The sequence below is a fragment of the Zootoca vivipara genome, chromosome 2 (genome assembly GCF_963506605.1).
Source record: "Zootoca vivipara chromosome 2, rZooViv1.1, whole genome shotgun sequence".
Classification (NCBI taxonomy): Eukaryota; Metazoa; Chordata; class Lepidosauria; order Squamata; family Lacertidae; genus Zootoca; species Zootoca vivipara.
The window spans coordinates 74,777,313-74,800,798 of NC_083277.1; the positions used below are offsets into that span (position 1 = coordinate 74,777,313).

General features: G+C 42.5%; 1 protein-coding gene across 1 annotated transcript in view; it reads right to left on the reverse strand.

Moving 5' to 3' along the window:
• Positions 1–23,486, reverse strand: part of ERGIC1 (endoplasmic reticulum-golgi intermediate compartment 1) — an 82,971-nt gene that overhangs the window by 16,639 nt on the left and 42,846 nt on the right. The window contains exons 3-6 of the mRNA XM_035105300.2: positions 21,443–21,515; positions 7,767–7,861; positions 6,592–6,716; positions 203–307 (exon numbers count right to left, since the gene is read on the reverse strand). Of these exons, the coding sequence (XP_034961191.1) occupies positions 203–307; positions 6,592–6,716; positions 7,767–7,861; positions 21,443–21,515 (398 nt within the window). The remainder of the gene's footprint in view (positions 1–202; positions 308–6,591; positions 6,717–7,766; positions 7,862–21,442; positions 21,516–23,486) is intronic.

The following is a 23,486-nucleotide window of genomic DNA, read 5'->3' on the forward strand; positions in this document are numbered from 1 at the left end:
GGGAGAGAAGCAGCCCTTTTCCAAATACTTTTACGTCTCACAGTAGATTACTTAAATATGTCAGACTGAAAATGTAACCTCCTCACCCTCTGGAACCTTTTATGCCACATATGACTATTCAACAACATACATAAAACTTTTACAGTTAGCAAGTGTAACTTCTATTGCATCCTCTTAAGAGATGCCTTAACTCAAGACTCACCTGTAACTTGTCACCAAAGGCTAGTTTGTGGATGACGTGTGTCATGTCAGGATTCTGAGGCTGTGCAGTGGCACTGTGTGTTGATACGTGAAAATTACCTGGAACCTAAAAGCAGGCAAGACTTCAGCATTTGTTAAGCTTTTAACTTCTCCACACAGACTAAGCCAGGGGTCAGCAAACTTTTTCAGCAGGGGGCCGGTCCACTGTCCCTCAGACCTTGTGGTGGGCCGGACTATTTGGGGGGCGGGGCGGGGCGAACGAATTCCTATGTCCCACAAATAACCCAGAGATGTATTTTAAATAAAAGGACACATTCTACTCATGTAAAAACACCAGGCAGGCCCCACAAATAACCCAGAGATGCATTTTAAATAAAAGGACACATTCTACTCATGTAAAAACACCAGGCAGGCCCCACCAATAACCCAGAGATGCATTTTAAATAAAACCACACATTCTACTCGTGTAAAAACACCAGGCAAGCCCCACAAATAACCCAGAGATGCATTTTAAATAAAAGGACACATTCTACTCATGTAAAAACATGCTGATTCCCGGACCGTCCGCGGGCTGGATTTAGAAGGCGATTGGGCTGCATCCGGCCCCCGGGCCTTAGTTTGGGAACCCCTGGACTAAGCTGAATGATGGGGAACACAAGGCTAAGGCTGGTGACTTACATCATTTGGCCTCCAACATCTATTACAGAGCATAAGGTTTTAAAACCTTACAATGCTTACAATCAAGGAAAGGGGTTAGTCACAGGCCAGATTCAATAATAGTCACAATAATCCACTCTCAGTCAAGAAGACGGCTATAACTGACCACTCACTCATCAAAGGCTTACAGATCTGGAGCACTCTTGCCTCCTCCCCTAAATCAAATGAAATATTTGTCAAGCTCCACCTGAGAATTCCACAGAGCTCCCACACGATGGCTGCAATTTTGCATCAGTTGCTGCACTACAGGAGTAATATTGATTCAAGAGCATCACCCACCACATAGGCCTGAGCTCCTGGTTCTGCACTCTAGTGCTAAGCTAGACGGAAGGTAAGCTCCACCCCCACCCCACCCCACCCCACCCCCCAAGATAGGAAATGGCTGTGGGAAATATATCCTGTGCTAACATTACTTCTGGTATAGAGCAGGCTGCACTTCTTGCATTGGCCCTGTGAATCATTCCCATCTACACATCCCATCACCAAGAGAACTGCCATGAAGCTGCACCCACACTTCACCTTCAAACAAGCACCTTTGTTAACAAGAGGGTGAAATACAGCCACCCCCCAGTTCTTTGTGCTGCAGTTCTTAGACATTTTGCATTCCTAAGACTCTTGTCTAGCACAAAGACCTTTGGCTCTCCTTAAACTACGATTTACGTTCTTCGTTACATCCCTCATTTCAAGATGTTTTGTCCCTGATCTTCATGACCACCTCAGTCTATGAAAGCTGTAGGGAAAGTCTTCTGGCCCACCACCTCTAAGACCATGTGTCGAAACATGCAAGTACAGCCCCAGCTTAAATCCAAACAACCAGCCTGGCACGCGCTGAAGCAGCTGGAACTTCACACAACCAGCTCCAGCTGCCATAGGCTGGATTTGAAGACAAAATAGTTAGGTCAGGGACAGAGAGATCTGTAATGGCCATTATCACCGGATGACCTGGCAATTGCCAAGAGGGCTCTTCAGCTGAAGTAGATTTTAAATGAATTCCTTTTTTTAAATGACAATCAGGCTCCAGCTTTTAGTGGCCCCTTCCCAAACATGCCTTTTCTTTACAAAATTTTAGTACACATAGTTCCTGAATGCACAGATTTCAGCTAAGAACTCTGGTTACCATGACAATGTTGAGCAGTTAGGCTCTGGTGTTAATTGTGATTAGATCACTCTGGGATCAGCAGGCTTTCAGGGATTGTTACAAATGGAACTGCACCACAAAGCATTTTAAACAGAATCCCGTTCAAGCACTACTACAATAAGGAAGCAAGTAGAAGGGGGGACTGTGTGTGTTGGAGGGGGGGGGCGTTCCATCTTTTTTTGGCTTCTCTACATCATGGAAACTGCTAGTTCACTGTCCTGCAGAGGGTGGAGCAAAAACTACATTGGAGATGGTCACAGTGAGTACCCACCAATTAAGCTTTGAAATAAATCTGATTTCATATGGTTAGTTGCACATTTATAGGTTATATGATATTGTTTTATGGTACACTGCCCTGTGTTCTCTTAGTAGAAGAGAAGAAATATTCATTCATTGCTGCTGGTGCTGAGCCTAATAACTCATTGGGTGATAAGAGCAAGTTGCTCTGCATAGGACTCTTCCTCCTTAGCTCCATCTGATAAAGGAACCTAAGTGAACCTTGTGGAGAAGGGGAGATGCTTAATAGAGTGTCTCACAGCCCATCCTTGCGCAGCAGCTGACCAACAGCCCCACAGCGCTAGCAACTAGGTCTTACTATCTGACAGTTGCTTCCACCACCATCCTTCTCGGTCACCTACAGCCCCAGAAACCAAGGGGGAAATGGGATGCTTGATTAAGTGTTAAATTCCTGGACCCACATGCTTCATGCCTCCAGCCAATCCCTTGCAATTTACACAAGAGTATAAAGCCAGCTCTCTGCTTCTCCCAGAGAGAACTGGGCAAATTCCTGGCTTTACGCACTCTGATCTTAAGACTTCCAGTAGCATGAAACCCAAAGTGGTCTAGGCACACGGAGATTTCTGAATCCCAAGGGTGACAATCACACACTGCTTTCACTCGTCCAATTGTGAAACATTATTAAGATTAAATAAGGAAGAGGGCAATAAGGTCCCACAGAATTATTAAAAACAGAAAGAGCCCAATGACTCCAAAAGCTGACTACTTCTGTCCTACTTAATAATAGCACAGTGATCTCAGTCTACTTATGAGGAGGTAGCAAAGACAGTCAGCTTCCTCCCTGGGCTCTGATGGTAGAAGGGTCCAAGCTGCAAGGGCAGATCTGCTTTTAAAGGCTCTCTCCCCTTCCTTTGGAGGGAAGACCTCCGGCTCTTTCTGACCAATAAGAGCCAGGGCCAGTTTGTCTAGTACATCACACCTCTGTCAGGTACATTTTGTCAGGTACACGACACACCCTTTTTGCCTTTGAATAAAGCTGGGGAGGAGAACTCCAAACAGCTTGACACTTGAAAGAAAGAGAGTGATGCCTACCTGTGACCATATACTCATAAACACTCCACTATAGTATTCGCATCATCCAGCTTGCTAGGGTCTACATGTCACCCAAAGCCTGTCCATTCAATCACTGGGAATACCAGCTCACCATGCAGTCAAATTACCCACAAAGGGGCTTACATCATTTAAAGTATCCAAATCCAAAACATTAATATATCATTAATAACAACAAAGTCAGAGCCAGCAACAATGTCATCATAAAACCACACGCGTACACACAGAAATAAGGAGCTGCTCCTTATGATAGGAGTAGCTAACATTTGGGGGGGCAAGGGCCTCACTGACTTATTGTCAATGCTCCAGGGGCCACATTTCAAAATGGGCATGGCCAAAGTGTAAAAGTGGGTTTTGGCTTTTCTTTTCTAGAACAGTTTGGAGGTCTTGTGGATGGTCGCAAAAACCTTGTGGCATCACAGAATCACACCAGGGGACCATGAGAGTGGTAAGTAAAATATATTTCTTTTTTAATGTACAAATTTGGAGGGACTTGGAGGCCACGAAAAAAGGAACTTTTGGCATCACAGTGGGTTGCCTATGGAAGCTGTCGGGATTTTTTAAAAAATCATTTAGAAGTTTTTTTCTTAGAATCACTAATGGGGGGAGGGAGCCTGAAGGCTGCAAAAAGCTTTTGAGAGGGTGCTATGCAGCCCACAGGTTAGCCACCTCTGCTTTGTGATCTTTCACTGAAAACTCTGGAGAAATAAAAGTTCTCTAAGGCCTGCTTAAAAGACACAAGGGATGTCTAATCCTGAAACCACTGAGGAGCATGCCACATTGCAAGTGCCCACCAACCTAAGCATTTTCACTGGCAAACACTAAAGCAGGCAGACTGACACAGATCTAGGGTAGATAGAGGAGCTCCTTTAAGAACTGTTGTCCCAAATCATTCAGGGCTTTAAAAGGTAATAAACAGCACTTTGAATCTGTCCCCCAAATACATGGGCAACCAGCACAACTGATACAAAAATTGGTGGGATACATTCTTACCTCCTCACCATATTTTGAATCTGTTGATTTTGTGCCTATAATGTGGGGTAAGGAAGCAAATAGCTCCTTAACACCAGGGAATTACTCACAAACATAACGGGAAAGAACACATCTAATTATATTGTCATTGCACCAAAGCAGTTGAAATCTAAGGCAATTCTCCTAACAAAATTCCACACACGAACCACCCAAAATAATACACAGCTGGAGGGGGTGAGGGATAAACAGTACTAAGGACACTTTTTCTTAGAAGTACAAAGAAAGCCTTAGACAGCAAATACACAATCCAACACAGGAGCTCTTTGTGTACTTTGTTATTATTTTAAGTATAATGATTAAAAACTGCACAATCTACATAGACACACAAGTTGTTTTGCAGTTTGCTACAGCGGCTGATGACTGACACAAAAAACAGCTGACAGGGGGGGGAAAGCAATCAAATAAAAACATTCACATATATTTTTGTACTGCAGCATAAGCAAGGGTAGGGCCTGCTTGTTATTTTTAGGTGTGCTCCAACATGAATTAGGAGGAAGAGGAAGCAGCAGGATTTTGTAGCCTGTGGTATAAAAATGAGGTGTGAATTAGGGTTACATCCTTATTATGCTAGCAGTCACACACTCCCTCTCCCCCACCCAAATGAAGTCATGGGCTGCCTTACATGGTCAGATTACCCGATGCTAGACACACCCGCCCAACAAAATGCACACACCCCTTGCTGCTGGAAGAGAAACTTGGTCTCCACTGAGATGAGAGAAGTGAAGAAAGGCATCTACTACAACATCCATCTCTCTCTCCCTCTCCCTCTCCCTCTCCCTCTCCCTCTCTCTCTCTGGCATTCCTCAACGGCTGAGCACCTCTTGGAACAGAAGGGAGTTTGTGCAGAGTTGGGCCACAGCCCTTTGCACTGCAGTGACTCACATGCTGGCTGTACAATGCTTTGGGAGGAGAAAAGAAAACACGCTGACACTCTGAGCTCATCAACAAACCACAAAGAACTCAGAAGTGTTTTCAGCTCCCATGTTTACCCATGCTCCACCCCATGGCAACATGCCAGGGCAGCGTGACTTCCTCTTTCTAGCGTGGTTTTTGCCCCCACAAATAATACGCACCTCTCTTTGCTGCTTTCCATTCTAACTAGGGCTGCTGCATTTAGTCAGCTAAAGAGCTAGATTAACTGATCTTAAATGTACCCTTGACTAAATCAGGCAGCACATTTTCTAGGATGTGTCATTTTTTAAAAAACAAAAAAGTAAATATTTATGAAAACTATAGTAGCAGTTGGCATCTTAGAAAAGACTGTTTCACACAAAAGCGGGTACACTTCTATAGCGGTGCATGCTGTGACTGGCTACTGTTAGACTGGGGCCTTTTGGTATGATGATCCAGCAGCAATCTTTTCACACATACTGTACACTAGCCTTTGCCAAGCTAGTGCCCTCCAGATATTCTGAACTACAGCCATGCTGGCTGGGGCTAAAGAGGGTTGTAGACCAGAACATCTGGCTGGCATCAGGTTGGCACAAGCTCAGCTAACCAAATACACACTTTTTTCTCTTCAATGTAATTGTTTATGCATATGGTAATTCATGCAGATTTAAAAATCAATCAAATAAAACTCAACTCTTATTCAACTAAAATTTCTTCACTTTGGTAGCAGTAGTTCTTTGTTCCTGCTTTATGAACTACATCCCATGATTTTCATACACAAAGATTAGCACAGGAACAATGGCATTTGCTAGCAGGTGGACACACCAGCCAGTCATTTCCAAATAGCAGAATGGTGCATTGTTTGCCAATAGGTGCTCTGGTTCTCCATTCAAGACTGGGCTGCTGTGTTTATTCATAATTAGATTTACTTCCAGAAAAACATTCTAATTTGCTGCCAGAAATAGCAATCTGGAAGATCTACTGACACACACAATGCCCCTTACCATGACTGCATTAACATTCTGGTTCCTTGAAACAAAACATAGATATAGAACCCTCATTTATCCTGGAACACTTCAGGCTGCCTCAGTTGTTTCCATAATGTCCTGCAGTGTATTCGGGGGGGGGGGGGGAGAGACATCCGTACCTTTAGACCTGGCTATGTAACCCTCCCAGCACTCACAGCAACGCAGCACCCAGAGACTTCACAACAATTTATTGTCAAATTTGCCAACATTTCCCCAGCATGGATTATTCCAACTTGCCTTGTTGATGCTAAACTGGCCCTCGAATCTGCACCCATCCCCATTATTCAGAGGAATTTTCATCGAATTGTCAATGTGGCCAACTTCATGTCTTCCCATTTCATCTTGGATATCCAGACCAATCACTATGTGTTTAGGAATCAGGGAGAAAGCGGGAAAAGAATGGGAGTGTTAAAAATAACATACTACAAAGAAGGATACATGAATCATTCTTAAGATACTAGGCGGGGACGGGGCGCCCCCTCCGCCGGCGTCAGCCTCCGCCTTCTTCGGGGTCGTGGGGGGGGTGTCGTGGGGCAGCCGATAGTCTTAGGCGACCCCTGTGAAAGGGACGTTCGACCCCCAAAGGGGTCTCGACCCACAGGTTGAGAACTGCTGTCCTAGAACATTAGGTATCAATCCTTCTCTCCTGCTGCCTCTCATAGCAAGGTACAGGCCTTTTCTGTGGTGGCTTCCCATTTGTGGAGTGTTCTCCCCAGGGAGCCTCACCTGGAGTCTTCATTACATATCCTTAGGTGCCAGGTAAAAGTGCTTTTCCTCAACCAGGCCCTTGGCTGATTAACATCCTATGTCCTTTTACATTTGGGGGGGGGGGTGTTATTGGTTTGTTTTTGCTTTTGTTCTTATTTGTGTTATGTATTTTGCATTCTCATTTTATGGTTTTTTTGTTGTGAACCGCCCTGTGATCTTTGGATGAAGGGTGCTGTACAAATTTAATAAATAATAACAATAATAACAAACAGCAAAAACAAAACAGCAGCAACAGGATAAAACACAGGAGCATAATAGGGACAGATTAAAACAGTTCAACTGATATTTTGTAAGGCCTGGGGGGGAAAAGTTTAAAGAAGGATTTCTGCCTGGTGCCGGAAGACAGGCACCAGGTGAGTCCCCCTGGAGAATAGTGTTCCAAAAATGCTTTTCTTTTGCCTTAGGCACTATGTCACTTTAATACAGTGCCTTATACGCCATTGCCTAAATAAGTGTTTAGTAATAGCGGAAAGCAGCCATTCATAAAAGCAAGAATGTACTCTAAAGAGGACATTTTCTTCTTTTTTCCTAGAAAAAGAATGGAAATGATTCATAGCAATCTGAACATGAATTATGAAGCCAACATAGTGGTTACTCAACCACTACTGGCAAACAGAGCCACAAAAAAAAAAAGATGTACTCACATTCACAGTGCAGATTTGGCAAACTGATGTTCAAATTTACTTCTATTTTACCACCACTCGTTTTGTCTGGATCATCCACGTAGAGCTCGTTAACGCTGCAGGGGAGAGGAAGATAGGTGGTTTCATTTTAGACGGAATAGTACAAAAACCATTATTTGCGAGAGACAGGAAGAGGAAATCTCCACAGAAAGAGAACAAAGAGGGCTTTGCTATAACATTGGTCATACAAGCTTCAAAGCCACATCATTCTTAAAAAACAAACAAATCCTCCAAAAAGAGATATACAATGAAGAACTGCAGATCCAAAAGTAATTTAACGATATAATGATATAATAATGTCAGGTGTAATATTGCTTCAATCAAAAGTCAGAACAAACAGTAACAGAAGTGAGGCCCAAGATGAGGACATTTTAGCCACTGAAACAGAAGGTCAGAGTGACACTCTTCCTTTGGCTCTCTGTGATAAACTGTACCTGAAATTACTGTTTTCACATTACTTAATTGCAAGTCCAGCCTTGCATGACCTCCTCCATTTCAATTTTGGAATTATTAATTGAGCTAAGAGTTCCTTGTGGAACATTTCTGGCCCGCCAGCTTATAAATGGAAGAGGGACAATCTTATATATGGTCCTCAAACTAAAAAGGTGCAGAGTGCACACTTCGTTCCCCCAAAGTAGCCACACACACTTGACATATCTAAACAGGGAGGTAGAGGGACTGCATCCACAGACCCACCCCACCCAGAAGAGCGAGTGTGGTGTGGTGTGGTTAGAGCGCTGGACAAGGACCTGGGAGACCAGGGTTCAAATCCCCATTCAGCCATGAAGCTCCCTGGGTGACCTTGGGCCAGTCACTCTCTCTCAGCCTAACCTACCCCACAGGGTTGTTGTGAGGGTAAAAGTGCAGAGGGGAAGAAGTGCCTGCATTGCCTTAAGGCAGGCATCCCCAACCTTCAGCCCTCCAGATGTTTTGAGACTACAATTCCATCATCCCTGACCACTGGTCCTGTTAGCTAGGGATCATGGGAGTTGTAAGCCAAAACATCTGGAGGGCCGCAGTTTGGGGGTGCCTGGCTTAAGGTCTCTGGAACAAAGGTAGGATATAAATGTAAAAATAAATAATAAATAAATAAGCTGGAACAGATCCAACTCGTAGAGGGGGTGCAACCAGAAGACACAATCCTGCTCAGCCCACTAAGACCTCCATTTTCTCAGAAATGAAGATGCTTGATGTGCATTCATGGAATTCCAAGGATTAATTCTGTGCAAATATTTCCCCTTAAGACAAAAAATAGACTTTAAGTATGACAGGCCATAACCCCTACAGGTAAATATCTATATTTAATTTTAAAATGAAAATATGCATAGGAACCATAACAGTAACATGAATGAATTAAACCTATAAACACCTAACAAACTAACAATAACAAATACAAGATGCATTAACATAGAGAGCTATACAGGTGAAACTCGAAAAATTAGAATATCGTCGAAAAGTGCATTTATTTCAGTAATGCATCTTTTTATTATTTTATTTTATTTTTAATTTCTGCAAATGCTTTCTTTTGAAAATTCCACAGTAATAAAACAAATAGTTACAATAATACAAAAATAAACATCACTATTACATTTCATTAATTACATTCCATTTATAATTGACCCGCCTAACGACAAATAATTACAATTACAACAAATAAAGGGTTGACATATCTTGCTTTGCATGTCATGCATCTATCTCATATATTGGTTTCACCATTTAAGTTGCATTACTGAAATAAATGCACTTTTTGATGATATTCTAATTTTCCGAGTTTCACCTGTAATTACAATATATAAAGGATTCGATTGGTATAGCATGAAGTACCCAGAAAACGAGAAATGATAACCACTTAGCATTGGAGTGAAGATCTGAGTGATGCACCTATTCCCATCACAGTCCTGGGTCACACCTACTTTCCAGCAGGTCTTTCCCCATTTCACTTCTGCCTGTTGCTACCACTCCCTTCATTCACTCAGGGCAATAATGTATTTTTCAATTTATCTGACTTTGACCTTTTCCTCGCTGCGTCTTTCACATTCATTCCCGACGACAGCTTCTGCTTTGAACAGGGGTTTCCAAATCTTGTCACAGAGAACCCTTTGTAAGTTGAGGAAATAAATACCCATGCCTTCTTATGTGTAACCAACACCAATGAAATGTATCATGTGTTAAAATTAATTCTATTTCTCCAGACACCCATGTGGAAGGTAGCGGCTAAGGAAAATAAAATAAGGGGAAACAAAAGGTTTGTAAAAACAACAGAGCATGGTCACATTCTTTTCCAGCACTTACTATCAGCACAAGGAGGACACTGACCAGCAAGTAGCTAAAAATCTCCATCTCCTGACCTAATGAATACACACTGAGAAAAACCAGGAAGGGCCTCATACTTGTCCGGAATTTTTCATACAGTGGTTCCGGAGGTCCGTTCTTAACCTGAAACTGTTTTTAACCTGAGGTACCACAGCGGGAAGGTAAACGGCATTTCCGTGTGCTGCTCTGGTTCGTCAGAAGCAGCTTTGTCATGCTGGCCACATGATCTGGAAGCTGTACGCCAGCTCCCTCGGTCAATAGAGTGAGATGAGCGCCGCAACCCCAGAGTCGGTCATGACTGGATCTAATGGTCAAGGGTCCCTTTACCTTTACCACTTTAGCTAATGGGGCCTCCCGCTGCCGTGCAATTTCTGTTCTCATCCTGAAGCAAAGTTCTTAACCCAAGGTACTATTTCTGGTTAGCGGAGTCTGTAACCTGAAGTGTCTGTAACCTGAAGCGTCTGTAACCCGAGGTACCACTGTACCTTCTAAGGTGGCCCACCTCACACTTCAAGAAGTTGAACCAAGTGCAGAAAATGGACCACAATGCTTAATGAATAATGGAAGCAAGTTTGCAGTGGTATAGTTAACAGAAGCTGGGGATGTTTGGCTAAAGTGTTTTCCCTGTTCATGGAGGGCAAATTCCTTTTACTTTAGAGAGAGGGACAGAATTTCCGATCGAGTAACAGGTCACACTACAAGTTTTGTGAGGAAGATCATTAGTGTCAGGTCAACAAGTTCAGCAACTTTTCTTCCGTTGGCTGCCTCACCTTTGCACAAGCAAACATAAAACCAATCCCTCTTAAATTTAGCCTGAAGAGCTATTGGTAAGCATTGCTCAACTTATTTTTTTTTGGAGTGATTAATAAGCATGACACGGGGTGGGGGTGGGGAACATGTCTGCTCACGGATGACCTAGTTTGGTGTTCCCTCACTACAGCTGTATGTTCTGATACAAAGAATTAAGCCTTCAAAATAATTTCTCATCGGCTGATTATGTAGTCCTTCAGATTAAGTAACACTGTCCTTCCAGATCCCAGGAGTGATGTCAACCAGGACAAGCATTAATCCTCATTAGCAATGTACCTATCTGCGCTCAAGTAGTGCTTCCTGTGGGATGCCCGTTTGCCAGACAGCCTGTTTCATAACAAAGCCTTGCTGCTTCCTTCTCATCTCTTCCTAGATCTATGAAATCAAAGCCACACCCATCCTGTCAGTTACATTCTGTTTATTAAAAAACAAAACAAAATAGAGCCTCTCAAAACTCACTCCAAGGCAGTCCAGCATTGCAGGTTTGACATTTATACTACTAGTGAATACAGGTAGCCAAGTCAATCTTAAGTGGGAAGCTTGTGTCAATCTGTAGTGTTCTTCAGGAACCTGTTTTGTGATTTGGTTTCTTTCTTTCTTTCTTTCTTTCTTTCTTTCTTTCTTTCTTTCTTTCTTTCTTTCTTTCTTTCTTTCCCACAAACATCTATAAAACTTCAAGTGAGGTAACAATACAGCTCTACTGCAGTTTAGTGCTTCGCTGCAGAGACTATTACGTAACTCTTTCCTTTAAAAAAATTTTTGACAGTTCCTCAGCTGGTAACACGTATCCTCCCTCTCCTACAAGATCTTCTTCTCACCTGGCATGGGTCTCTTGGGACCTCAAATTCCTCTTAAATCTCAGTGCTGGGTCCCTATTTGTCCTAAATCCCATGTACCCTAGTTAGTGCCCCAGAAGCTCTCTTTGGGTGCCCAGATTGTATGAGAATAGATTTATTGGGGGGGGGGGGTGAGGCAGGAAGTGATTGGTGGTTTTAGAAGATATGCTGCAAGTTTTGGAATTCTCCAGCACTGTACAGAAATTCAGAATTTATTTATTTTTTAACGCCTTTGATGTTACCCATTCAAAGCAACCAAGAAAGCTGAAGTGTGTAACACTGTTTTGGAGGGATCGCTTTCTGTCAGCTTGTCTATGCTGAGCCACCACAGGAACTGCAAAGGAAGAAAAAGTTGTAGGCACCAGGGTCAGGTAAGTATCACTTTTCTCCAGGACATGCAGCCAGTACTTCAGATAAATGAAAAAAGCATTTTCCCCATGCAGCAGAAGCATCTAGAAAAAAGTTGGCTTAAAAAACTTAACATTTGTTTGGTGCCAACTCAAACAAGACTGGGGCTTGATGCTCAGTGAACTTGCACTGTACAAGGAGCTTTCAGGGACAGTCTGGCCAGACCTACAAATTACATAAGCAGCAGCTGCAGAGAGGGGTTTAGGTGAGAGAGGAGTTTGCCCCAAGAAGGAGAGGCTGGTTGCTGAAGTGAGGCCTCTGTGAGAAATATTTTGGGATAGCAGTCAACTCAAGAGAATTTGCACATATTTTTCTTCTTCAGTCACATGAAAGGATTTCAACACATCTAAATCTCACCATTTTTCAAAAGCAGAGGGAAAAAAGTAAGTCAAACTAACGCCTTGTTGTTTTAATGTTTTCAAACACATTTGCAGCAGTCTAGTTCTTCTATTTTCTCATCACTACCTATCAAATTCCTCCTAATCCTTTCCCTTATTGATGTTATTGATGTTAAGAATAACATTTCTAGTAAGAATGTTCTCTCAAGTTTCTTCACCCACCTCTCAATCCCACCATTAAATCTGAGGGGGGAAATTGCCATCCAACACCACTTAATCTCAGGCTACCCAAGTGTCTCAAATACATTTTCTATTGTTCCTTCCGACCCTGCATAATTCTTACAATTGTAGTTTCCTGCATCGCCATTCCTCATTCACTAAGAGAAGAGTATGCGTACGCCTGACACAGAGGCTCGAGTTTCCAGGCCTAGGTTTGGAACCAGAGGCAAGTTCTTTTTTTAACAGCAGTGTTGCTTTGCTACTTAAAAATGCATGCTGTCTCAAAGATATTGGTTACTTCCTCATTTTAAAAAGTCATTGCTCAATGCTCAAATCAAGAATGTAAAAAACAGACTGGACAACTAAGAAAGGAAGTATAGTTCTCAGACAAAAGAAAATGGAGGTCAGAGATGTCAACATTCATCTGAGTCAGCCATCATAATTAGCACCATAGCACACAGGCTTCCGCTTCCTGTTAACCCACACATACACACACAGATGAGGATGAACGGCATAACCCAACCACTTCACGATCTTACAACACCTTTCATTAAAGTATCTCAAAAGTGTTAAGCGAGCATTACCGTAATTAAGCTGAGGAAGCAGCCAGACAAATACGGTTATCCTTACTTGAAAAGTCTGGCATAAGAAGAAGCAAAAGCCAAGTTATTTGCCCAAGGTCTGCCAGTCATATCATTAGGAAAGCAATACAGGAGACAAAGTGAGTAGGAATTAAAGAACCTTTTAATGAGGGTGAAAGAGGAGAGCACAAAATATGGTCTGAACATCAAAAAAAAAAAAAAACCTAAGATCAAGGCCACTGGTCCCATCACCTCCTGGCAAATAGAAGGGGAAGAAATGAAGGCAGTGAGAGATTTTACTTTCCTGGGTTCCATGATCACTGCAGATGGTGACAGCAGTCACGAAATTAAAAGACACCTGCTTCTTGGGAGAAAAGCAATGACAAACCTAGACAGCATCTTAAAAAGCAGAGACATCACCTTGCTGACAAAGGTCCATATAGTTAAAGCTATGGTTTTCCCAGTAGTGATATATGGAAGTGAGAGCTGGACCATAAAGAAGGCTGATCGCACAAGAATTGATGCTTTTGAATTATGGTGCTGGAGGAGACTCTTGAGAGTCCCATGGACTGCAAGAAGATCAAACCTATCCATTCTGAAGGAAATCAGCCCTGAGTGCTCACTGGAAGGACAGATCGTGAAGCTGAGGCTCGAATACTTTGGCCGCCTCATGAGAAGAGAAGACTCCCTGGAAAAGACCCTGATGTTGGGAAAGATTGAGGGCCCAAGGAGAAGGGGACGACAGAGGACGAGATGGTTGGACAGTGTTCTCGAAGCCACCAACATGAGTCTGACCAAACTGTGGGAGGCAGTGGAAGACAGGAGTGCCTGGTGTGCTCTGATCCATGGGGTCACAAAGAGTCGGACACAACTAAACAACAACAACAGGAGACAAATGCCATCATTTCTTTCAAGCCATTAAATTGCATTCCCTCAACTAGAACAATTGACACTCGCTTTAAACCAGCAATTTTCAAACAGTGTTGAAGGAATTCTTTAGTGTTGCAGAAGTGTCTTAGGGGTTCTTCACCCAAGAAATTAGTGCTGCTGGATAAGCCACCCTAAAAAGTTAGCTTGCCTACTATTACTGATCCCCCCCCCAATGTGCAGCAGCATGAGACAGTAGTGTATGTTCTAGGGCATACTCTCCATTTACACAGGTGACACCAGGGAGCAATGTGCCCTAGAATCCTCCAAGAGAGACATGTAATGATTCTTTGGTCTACAAGCCATCATGGAAAGTTTGCAAACTACTACCACAACATACCAGGCTGCATTCACAGGAACCAAAACGGAGATTCATGCAAGAAGAAAAGGCAGCCCACATCCCATGATCTAAAATCATTCTGCCTCATACCCTGTGTTAGTTGTGCAAAAGCACAAGCTCATTGGAGGAGATGGTCTAGGAAGAAGTCTGGCACTGGCCTCCTTCATGAAAACTGCACCATACAGTTCCTGCAATCTCTTCCCCAACACTTTTATTTGTAACACATAACAGGGATTTTATAGCAATGCATCGGTACAGTTATCTTGCCTGATAACTTCTTTTTGCAAAAGCCAAACCTAGCTACTTCATGATCACATGCAACAGTTGCTTCCTAATCTTATCTCATATTTTCTGCACACATTCTCCCCACCCCCACCCTTTGCACAAATCGCTGCATTTTTAAAAATATGCGCAGCAGAGCCGTACCAAGGCTCACTGCGCCCTTTGCAATGAGCTGTATCGGTGCCCCCCCCCCAATCCCTTACTCCCTTACACTCTTGGCAAGGAGACGTATTGGTGCCCGCCCACCCCATCCCTTGTGCCCTTGCCAGAGGAGTCTGTGCACCTGCCCAGAGCAGCAGAGGAGAGGCCCGGGGAGTGTGTGGTTGGCCAGGCAGGCTCCAAGCCATTCCTAGCCAGAGTGGGGAGGTGCAATTTTTGTAACCCCCTGGGCGAACCTCAAAAATCTTAACTGTGTAAGTTTGCAGACCTAGATGTTCATTTATTCCATCTCACACAAAAATGAAGTTGCTGCAGAGGAACCTACTATCGCCATGGCTATGGTTACCTACCTGTAACCTACTATCGCCATGCATCCTCAACTGTAACCTAATGACAAACACACCGAAGGAAGTATTTATTTTAAAGATGTGCATGGAATAAACACTAGGTTTTTAAACAGATATGCAAAGACCTGTTGTGCTCTTTGTCCTCATTGCTATGACAATTCTCGACTGAGTTATTTACTTGCAGCCACAGATTTGCACACAATCTGCACCAACTAAACTACTTTGCAATGGACCATTGGCTTTCTCTTTTTAAAAATACAGTGGCTGCTAGGTCACTCATAATTATGTAACTAGCAGCAATAAGGTGCTCCTAGTACCAAAAACAGCCGTGGCTCTATCTCATCTTTTGCCATTCTCACAGCAACCCTGCAAATTTTGCTACAACCCCACTGTGTAGCTATCAATTAGTTGCGGCATACACTCGGCTAATTACTTCATTCCTCCTTGATTGAGGAATGTCTGGAAAGACTCTTCAAGTCACTTCTGCAGAGTATTAATTAGGTCAAAAGGTACGTGGCTATTTTCTCACCAGTTATACCATTACAATAACAGCCAGCAGTTAGGCTACAGAACTGGGTTAACTATGAAATAGGTTATTTGATTTATGGTGCATCAGCAAGATGACGCAGGGTAGGCCGTTAAAAATTACAAGGAGTGCCTACTGATGGCTCTCAACCTGCCACCAATCCTGCCCAGGAAATGCCAAGGGCATTTAACACTTACAGCTCTATTTCCCTAACCACGTGAGTCACTCACTTAGTGGGACAGGGTACCTGTTTGTGAATGTCAGCTTCGCAAAAATCCAAATGTGGAACATTGACCTCATTTCCTTTATCCGTCCCTTGGAGTCAGAGCGCTCATCATCATCCTTGTGGGTTTTTTTTTTTACATGTCAATGGAAAATAATAGCTCTGAAGGAAAAAGTTTCCTTTGGAACATGCTCACAAATATGCTTTTAGAAACCTTTGATCAAAATCTTTCACTTTGATCCTTTCAAAATTTGGGTATTTAATCTCAGCTCTGGGGCAATTAGAAAAAAAACAGGAATATTTAATAAGAGAGAGCTTTCTTTCTACTTGGGATTTGCGGGGGGGGGGGGCTGAATTCCAAAGTGGGTTCACCAGTTTAAACTTGTAAGGAAAAAAGGATAGCTGACCCTCATGGGATCCCTGAGACCCCAGCAGTTGCATTTCTAACTATTTGGAGTTATTATCTGTTGCTGTTTTTTAAAAATAAATAAAAATTAAACAAATGAATAGTTTTTGTTTTTAAAAAACAGCCCTTAGAGCACTTTGAAAAATTGTAGGTAGTTTGATAGTAGGGTTGTGTGCAGATTTAGAAAAGGAAAAACAAATTAATATAGAAATGGGACAGAACAGACACGCAAAAGCAAGGCATACTGAACTTTGACTGATCCGGTCATCCTACTTTCTACCCTCAGAGAACCAGGATTTGGGTTTGGTCAATGTCTGGATAAGAGACCAGTTGGGAACCCTATGCACACCACCCTGCGTTTCCTGGAAGAAAAGTTAGATTTAAGTGTAACAACAAAAGAATAAATTCTTTAACAAAGCCCTATTGAAATATCTGTCAATTTCTACCTCCCCTTAGTAAGGCATACAGACTACCATTTCAGAGATTCATCAGTGGATACCACTTTTGGTAAGGATGCATTAATGTCCCCCAATGTATGTTCATTCCTTTAAACACACCCCAAGCAATCACACATAAAATGGATATGTGAAGTGCCTGCTGTTGCTACTCAGCTTCCTTCCCCCTCAAGCGCCAAAACTTATCTGGGTAGAAGAAGGTGGAGGCACCAAAGGTCTGGGGGTTCCCTGAAGGGGTGAAGTGATGGTCACCATCACTTACTTATCCTGTCCCATATAAATTATAGAAATAATGTTATCTTAAAAGTTACTAATGGAGTTGAAACCCATTCAAGCACATGCACAATGGAGAGAAGGGAAATCATGCCATTGCCATAAGTAAACTTTAATTTTTACTGCAATAAGAAAATGGGGCAAACATAATAATTCTGCAGGTTCAGGTTCAAAAGCATACTATCTCAATATTGTTGGTAGAGCTAAGCCCCATGCTTCCTACAGTGGATGCAGATAATATGTGGCTGTTAAGATCAGTACCAGTGAAGTGGGCAAAAGCAGAATCCAGATCAAATAGCATGGGTTCTAGCAGATCTCAATTCTACTCCAAAAATTCTATGGACCATACCAAAATCTACCAGGTTTTATTTAGTTCTATTTAGAACATTTCTTATCCCATTTTTCAGCTCAAAGGCTCTCAGTGCTGTTAACAAAGAAGCTTTGTTTTGAGAGGTGGTATCCTAGCATCCTTCTTCGAGACTTTTGGCATCCCTGCTGCACATTCACCTGGGGCTGAAACATTTTTCATGCTTGTTCTACTTACACTAAGAAGCCTTATACATCTTCACAATACTTTTGACCTTTCTGCACAAAGCCTGCTGCACTTGTACATTTTTTTTAGCCCTTGTGGGCCAATCCACATTCACAAGAATATCTGGGCACCAGATAATATTAAATGATTGGCGGAGGGCAGACACCAGACCAGGTAAAATTGAGATTCAGCCAATATAATTTCCAAGGAAATCCATTGCTTGGGGCCAGGAAAACAGAATTCCATGTGTGGAGTTTACAAATTACTAGCATTCAACAATCAGTGGCCATTACATGCCTCTGGCTTAAACCTCTGGATCTCGCAATAGCGTAGCTATTCCCACATTACCACACTTCACAACAGTGTTGCTTTGGGGGAATGTCTTCTTTGATTGCGCAATAACAAACACACCAAAGGAGACTCAATATAACAACCAGTACCGGGAAAGCAGGTTGGGTTTCCTCAGTGAACTGCATAATAATTTGAATTATGAACAAGCCTAACTTTTTGAGTAGCGATATGAAAGAAAAATTTGCCCGGGGAAGATTACACAGTTGCAAAAGGCAAAGCAGAAAGCCTGCAGGGTAACAATACTAGGCCAAGTAAGGGACATGACAGATCTCAGTATTTCTAGGGCCTTTCCCAATGCAGGGAAAGTATTCCGATATGCACTACCACCACTACTTATCCTGCCATATAACACTTCAGCAGATGTGTCTGTTATAAGCAGAAATTGCTGGTTCGTTAACCATAGTTAAGAGACAAGAAAAAATTAAGTCTGCACTGGGCAAAAGCATAGCTGCCAAGTTATCCCTTTTTTTAAGGGATTTTCCCTTATGCTGAATAGGCTTCCTCGCGAGAAAAGGGAAAACTTGGCAGCTATGGGCAAAAGAGAATTAATTTATAGGCCATTTTAAGTCAGAAAATGCTTCCTCTCGTCCTGTCAAATTCCTTAACATGGATTATGGTTGACAGTAGGAATAAGAAAGGGATTTTAAGAAGCATGCACAATAAATTTCACTGAACTCATATTCAAGGGCACCATTTCTTTAAGTTATAAAACATTATCATACAAGTCTCTGGTGAAGTGGGCTTTAGTGCTCATTGAAAGGTTATGGCACAATATATGGTGCCACAAGAATCTTTGTTGATTTTATAAAAAATAAAAGCAGAATTGAATAATACTTTTCTTATCTTTTCAGTATCTAGAAATTGACTAATATTCCTAGAACTTTCTGGCAAGATGAATACTGTGGTTTCTAAAGATAAGATCAACCAGAAACAGTGAGGATATGGAAATAAAATCTGAGTAAAAACCAAAAAGGAGTATCGCCTCTGAAACACACTATTATACAAATACAAAATAAAAATAAAATGCAGTGTTTATTTGGAAATCAGAAAAACATACAGTACGGCGCCTTCTTCCTGTATTTATTTCAGCCATAATCAAGCCCCAAATGAGTAGGATCTCTCAGAGGCTTGACATCACAGTTTATCCCTTCAAGTGCCCTCTTGTAGGAAAATTCATCAATGCCTAATAGCCGAAGAATTATGTGTCACGGGAAACAAAGTGAACTCATCATGATAAAGACTGGATGCCAGTGAGTAACATGTTACCCATGATGGATTAATTTATGTTAAATGTTACTGATGGAACCTGATTTTGGTTTTGTAGGAAGAGAACTTGAAGGTGGAAGTCAACAAATTAAAGTTTGGGGAACTAACACGATTTGGGGTTTAGTTTTTGTTTGGGTTAAGGGACCCAGGTGACGCTGTGGTTAAACCACTGAGCCTAGGGCTTGCTGATCAGAAGGTCGGCGGTTCGAATCCCTGTGACGGGGTGAGCTCCCGTTGCTTGGTCCCAGCTCCTGCCAACCTAGCAGTTCGAAAGCACGTCAAAATGCAAGTACTGTAGATAAATAGGAACCGCTACAGCGGGAAGGTAAACGACGTTTCCATGTGCTGCTCTGGTTTGCCAGAAGCGGCTTTGTCATGCTGGCCACATGACCTGGAAGCTATACGCCGGCTCCCTCGGCCAATAATGCGAGATGAGCGTGCAACCCCAGAGTCGGTCACGACTGGACCTAATGGTCAGGGGTCCCTTTACCTTTACCTTTTTTTGTTTGGGTTAAAAATACATATATTTTAAATAATTTATTTCAATATGTATGTTACTGCAGAACAGCCACATTTGGCAGTATTCTATAACCCATGATCAACATCAAAACTATATGCCCAATTCCCGGCCCCCAGAAATACTGAAGAAGGACCTAAGAGGACAGATGTGCTCTTCTGCTTTCAGCCTATCTATCCTTGTCAACCAGAATATATTATTCCAGTGTTTCTCTCGGTTTTTCAACATGATTGATTGATAATTCAGTTTCAATAAGCCTGTACTGTCCCCAGATATGTAGATCCTCAAAATATATCCAACAAGACTGAGGTCATCTGTTAAGTAAAATAATCTACATTGAATTAACTGTCAAGCCCTGCTTCAGAATACCAATATCCAGCACTTCTGATTCAACTTCAGGTCTGATGTTTTCCTCCCTCCTTCTGAATTTCAGAAAATACCACACACCCCTCCAGAGAGATGATAAGTTTGTGTCAGCAACACACATCTTTATCAGACAATGGGTTTGCCTAATCCAGGAGTTGGCAACCGTTTTGAACCAGTAGGCATCTGCTGAATTTTGAGAAAGTACTGTGGGCAGCAGTCACAAAATGGCTGCCATGAGGGCATGGCATAACACAAAATTAGGGAGTACAGTGCTATCTTGGTTTAAGAACAGCTTAGTTTATGAACAACTTTGATTAAGAACGATACAAAACCAGAAGTAGGTGTTTTGGTTTGTGAACTTTGCCTTGGAAGCAGAACATGTTCTGCTTCCTGTTGAGTGTGTTCCATTTGTAAATTGAGTCCCCCGCTGCTATGGGAAAGCACGCCTTGGTTTAAGAATGCTTTGGTTTAAGAACGGACGTCTGGAATGGATTAAGTTCGTAAACCAAGGTACCACTGTACATAAGAAAAGCCTGCTAGATAAGGTCAATGGCCCATCTAGTCCAGCATCCTGCCCTCACAGTGACCGGACAGATGCCTGTGGAAAACCAGCAACTGAGATTCAAGCACAAGAGCACTCTCCTCTTCTGTGGTTTCCAGCAACTGGTACCATCATTTCAGCTTATCCATTCCCTAGATAACCTCAGGCTTACCATGTCAGGTAAGTACTGCTTGTCCCCAATCAGCAAAAATCTGCCTGGATATCATTTTTGCAGCCCGATTCTTGGACGTATGGCAGCCCTACCTTAACACAGTTTTAGATACAGGTAGGTAGCCGTGTTGGTCTGAGTCAAAACAAAATTTTAAAATTCCTTCAGTAGCACCTTAAAGACCAACTAAGTTTTTATTTTGGTATGCTTTCATGTGCATGCACACTTCTTCAGATACACTGAAACAGAAGTAACCAGACCCTTATGTATATTCAGAGGGTGGGGGGGTGATGGGAATGGGTGATGGGCTGATAGGAGTGGTAAACCTGTTGATGACTGTTAACCTGTTGATGACAGTTTTAGAGATAACAGAACTCCAAACTAAATTATTCTTTAACCAACCACTTTTTTGAACATGAGGGAAATTGCCAACAACAATAGTTTGTACTTACATTTCAGTGGCTATGAATCCAGTAAGCTCAGACAGGAAGAGAAACAATATGAAGAAACAGCAGCAGACAGAAACTGGAAAAGACACATATGGAGACATGTTAGTTAATTGTATTGTATTGTATTGTATTGTATTGTATTGTATTGTATTGTATTGTATTGTATTGTATTGTATTGTATTGTATTGTATTGTACAGTCGTACCTCGGGTTGCGAACACCTCGGGTTACGAACAACCCGGGTTACGAACTTCGCAAACCCGGAAGTATTTTCGCCATGCGTGTGTGCGCAAAGCGGCGGTTCGGGCCCTTTTCGGATTACGAACTTTTCGGATTACGAACTGTGACCCGGAACGGATCGCGTTCGTAACCCGAGGTACCACTGTATTGTATTGTATATTAGTTGTACCCTCCCCATCTGACTGGGTTGACCCAGCCACACTGGATGGCTAATTTAAGTTAACTTAAACACCCCAGACAGTATTTGACAGTATTTAAGCACACACATGTATATGCACACCTGAACTCCAAAATTACCCTTCTATCTATCTATCTATCTATCTATCTATCTATCTATCTATCTATCATCTATCTATTAATTTATATCACACCTTTCCTCCAAAGCTTGAGGTGGTTTACATGGGTTCTCTTCTTCCCCATTTTAAATTATCACAACAACCCTGTGAGTTAGGCTAGGCTGAAAGATAGCAATTTAGACCAAAACGTCATGGTGAGGATTATGGCTGAACAGGATATCCTGCCTTACAGATCATCCACTATACTCACTGTGTGATATCCGACTAAGTCAGTGATGGCGAACCTATGACACGCGTGTCAGACGTGACACGCAGAGTCCTCACTGCTGGCACGCGCCCCATCAGCCCATTCGTGCTGTTGTTGTTGTCCCCCCCCCCCCATTTGTTCTCCCGCTCCTCCTACAGCTTGTCTCCGCTAGAGCTTGTCTCCACTGTTAAAACCCGGATCCTTTGTTGTTGATGTTGCTGGTAGCCAGATTGGTTTTTTAAACCCTTTCTGTGCTGTTTTTTTTTTCTGGTGCTTTGGCAGATTATGATTGGGTGTAACAGCGTTCATTTTTAACCCATTCTGTGCTGGGTTTTTTGGCGCTTTGGCAGACTATGTCGCTGCTGCATGTTAGTTCCAGTGAAGGTATTATTTGTCATTTATTTCTGTTCTCTTCTCCCCCCCCAAAAGTGCAGCAGCTTTGGGGCATCCCACCCAAAAAAGCAAAGCAACTTTTGCACTCCCCCAAAAACCTCCAAAACTTTGATCAGCAGCTCCCCCCAAAAAGCTTAACAACTCTGGGCACTTTGTGATAAAAAGGTTTTTTTTGGTTTGGTTTGGTTAAATAATTAGTTTTGGGTTTATTAAATACAGTTATATATTAAAATTATACATTTTTGTTATTTAAACTATAAATATTGTGAAATTATGGGTTTTTTTCTCGAAGTGACACACCACCCGAGTTATGCTTGGTTTTTTGGCGAATTTTGACACACCAATCTCAAAAGGTTGCCCATCACTGGACTAAGTCATACTCAGACCATTGATTTCAACAGGTCTGCTTTGAGGATGGCTAACATTGGATATCATCCACAGGCTTCATTATTATTTCTTTTGCCTTCATCTCTCCCTCTAATGCAGGCATCCCCAAACTGTGGCCCTCCAGATGTTTTGGCCTACAACTCCCATAAGGTAAAGGGACCCCTGACCATTTGGTCCAGTCGTGACCGACTCTGGGGTTGCGGCGCTCATCTCACATTATTGGCTGAGGGAGCCAGCGTACAGCTTCCAGGTCATGTGGCCAGCATGACAAAGCCACTTCTGGCAAACCAGAGCAGCGCATGGAAACGCCGTTTACCTTCCCGCTTGGAGCGATACCTATTTATCTACTTGCACTTTGATGTGCTTTCGAACTGCTGAGTTGGCAGGAGCTGGGACCGAGCAATGGGAGCTCACCCCATCGCGGGGATTTGAACTGCCGACCTTCTGATTGGCAAGCCTTAGGCTCAGTGGTTTAACCCACAGCG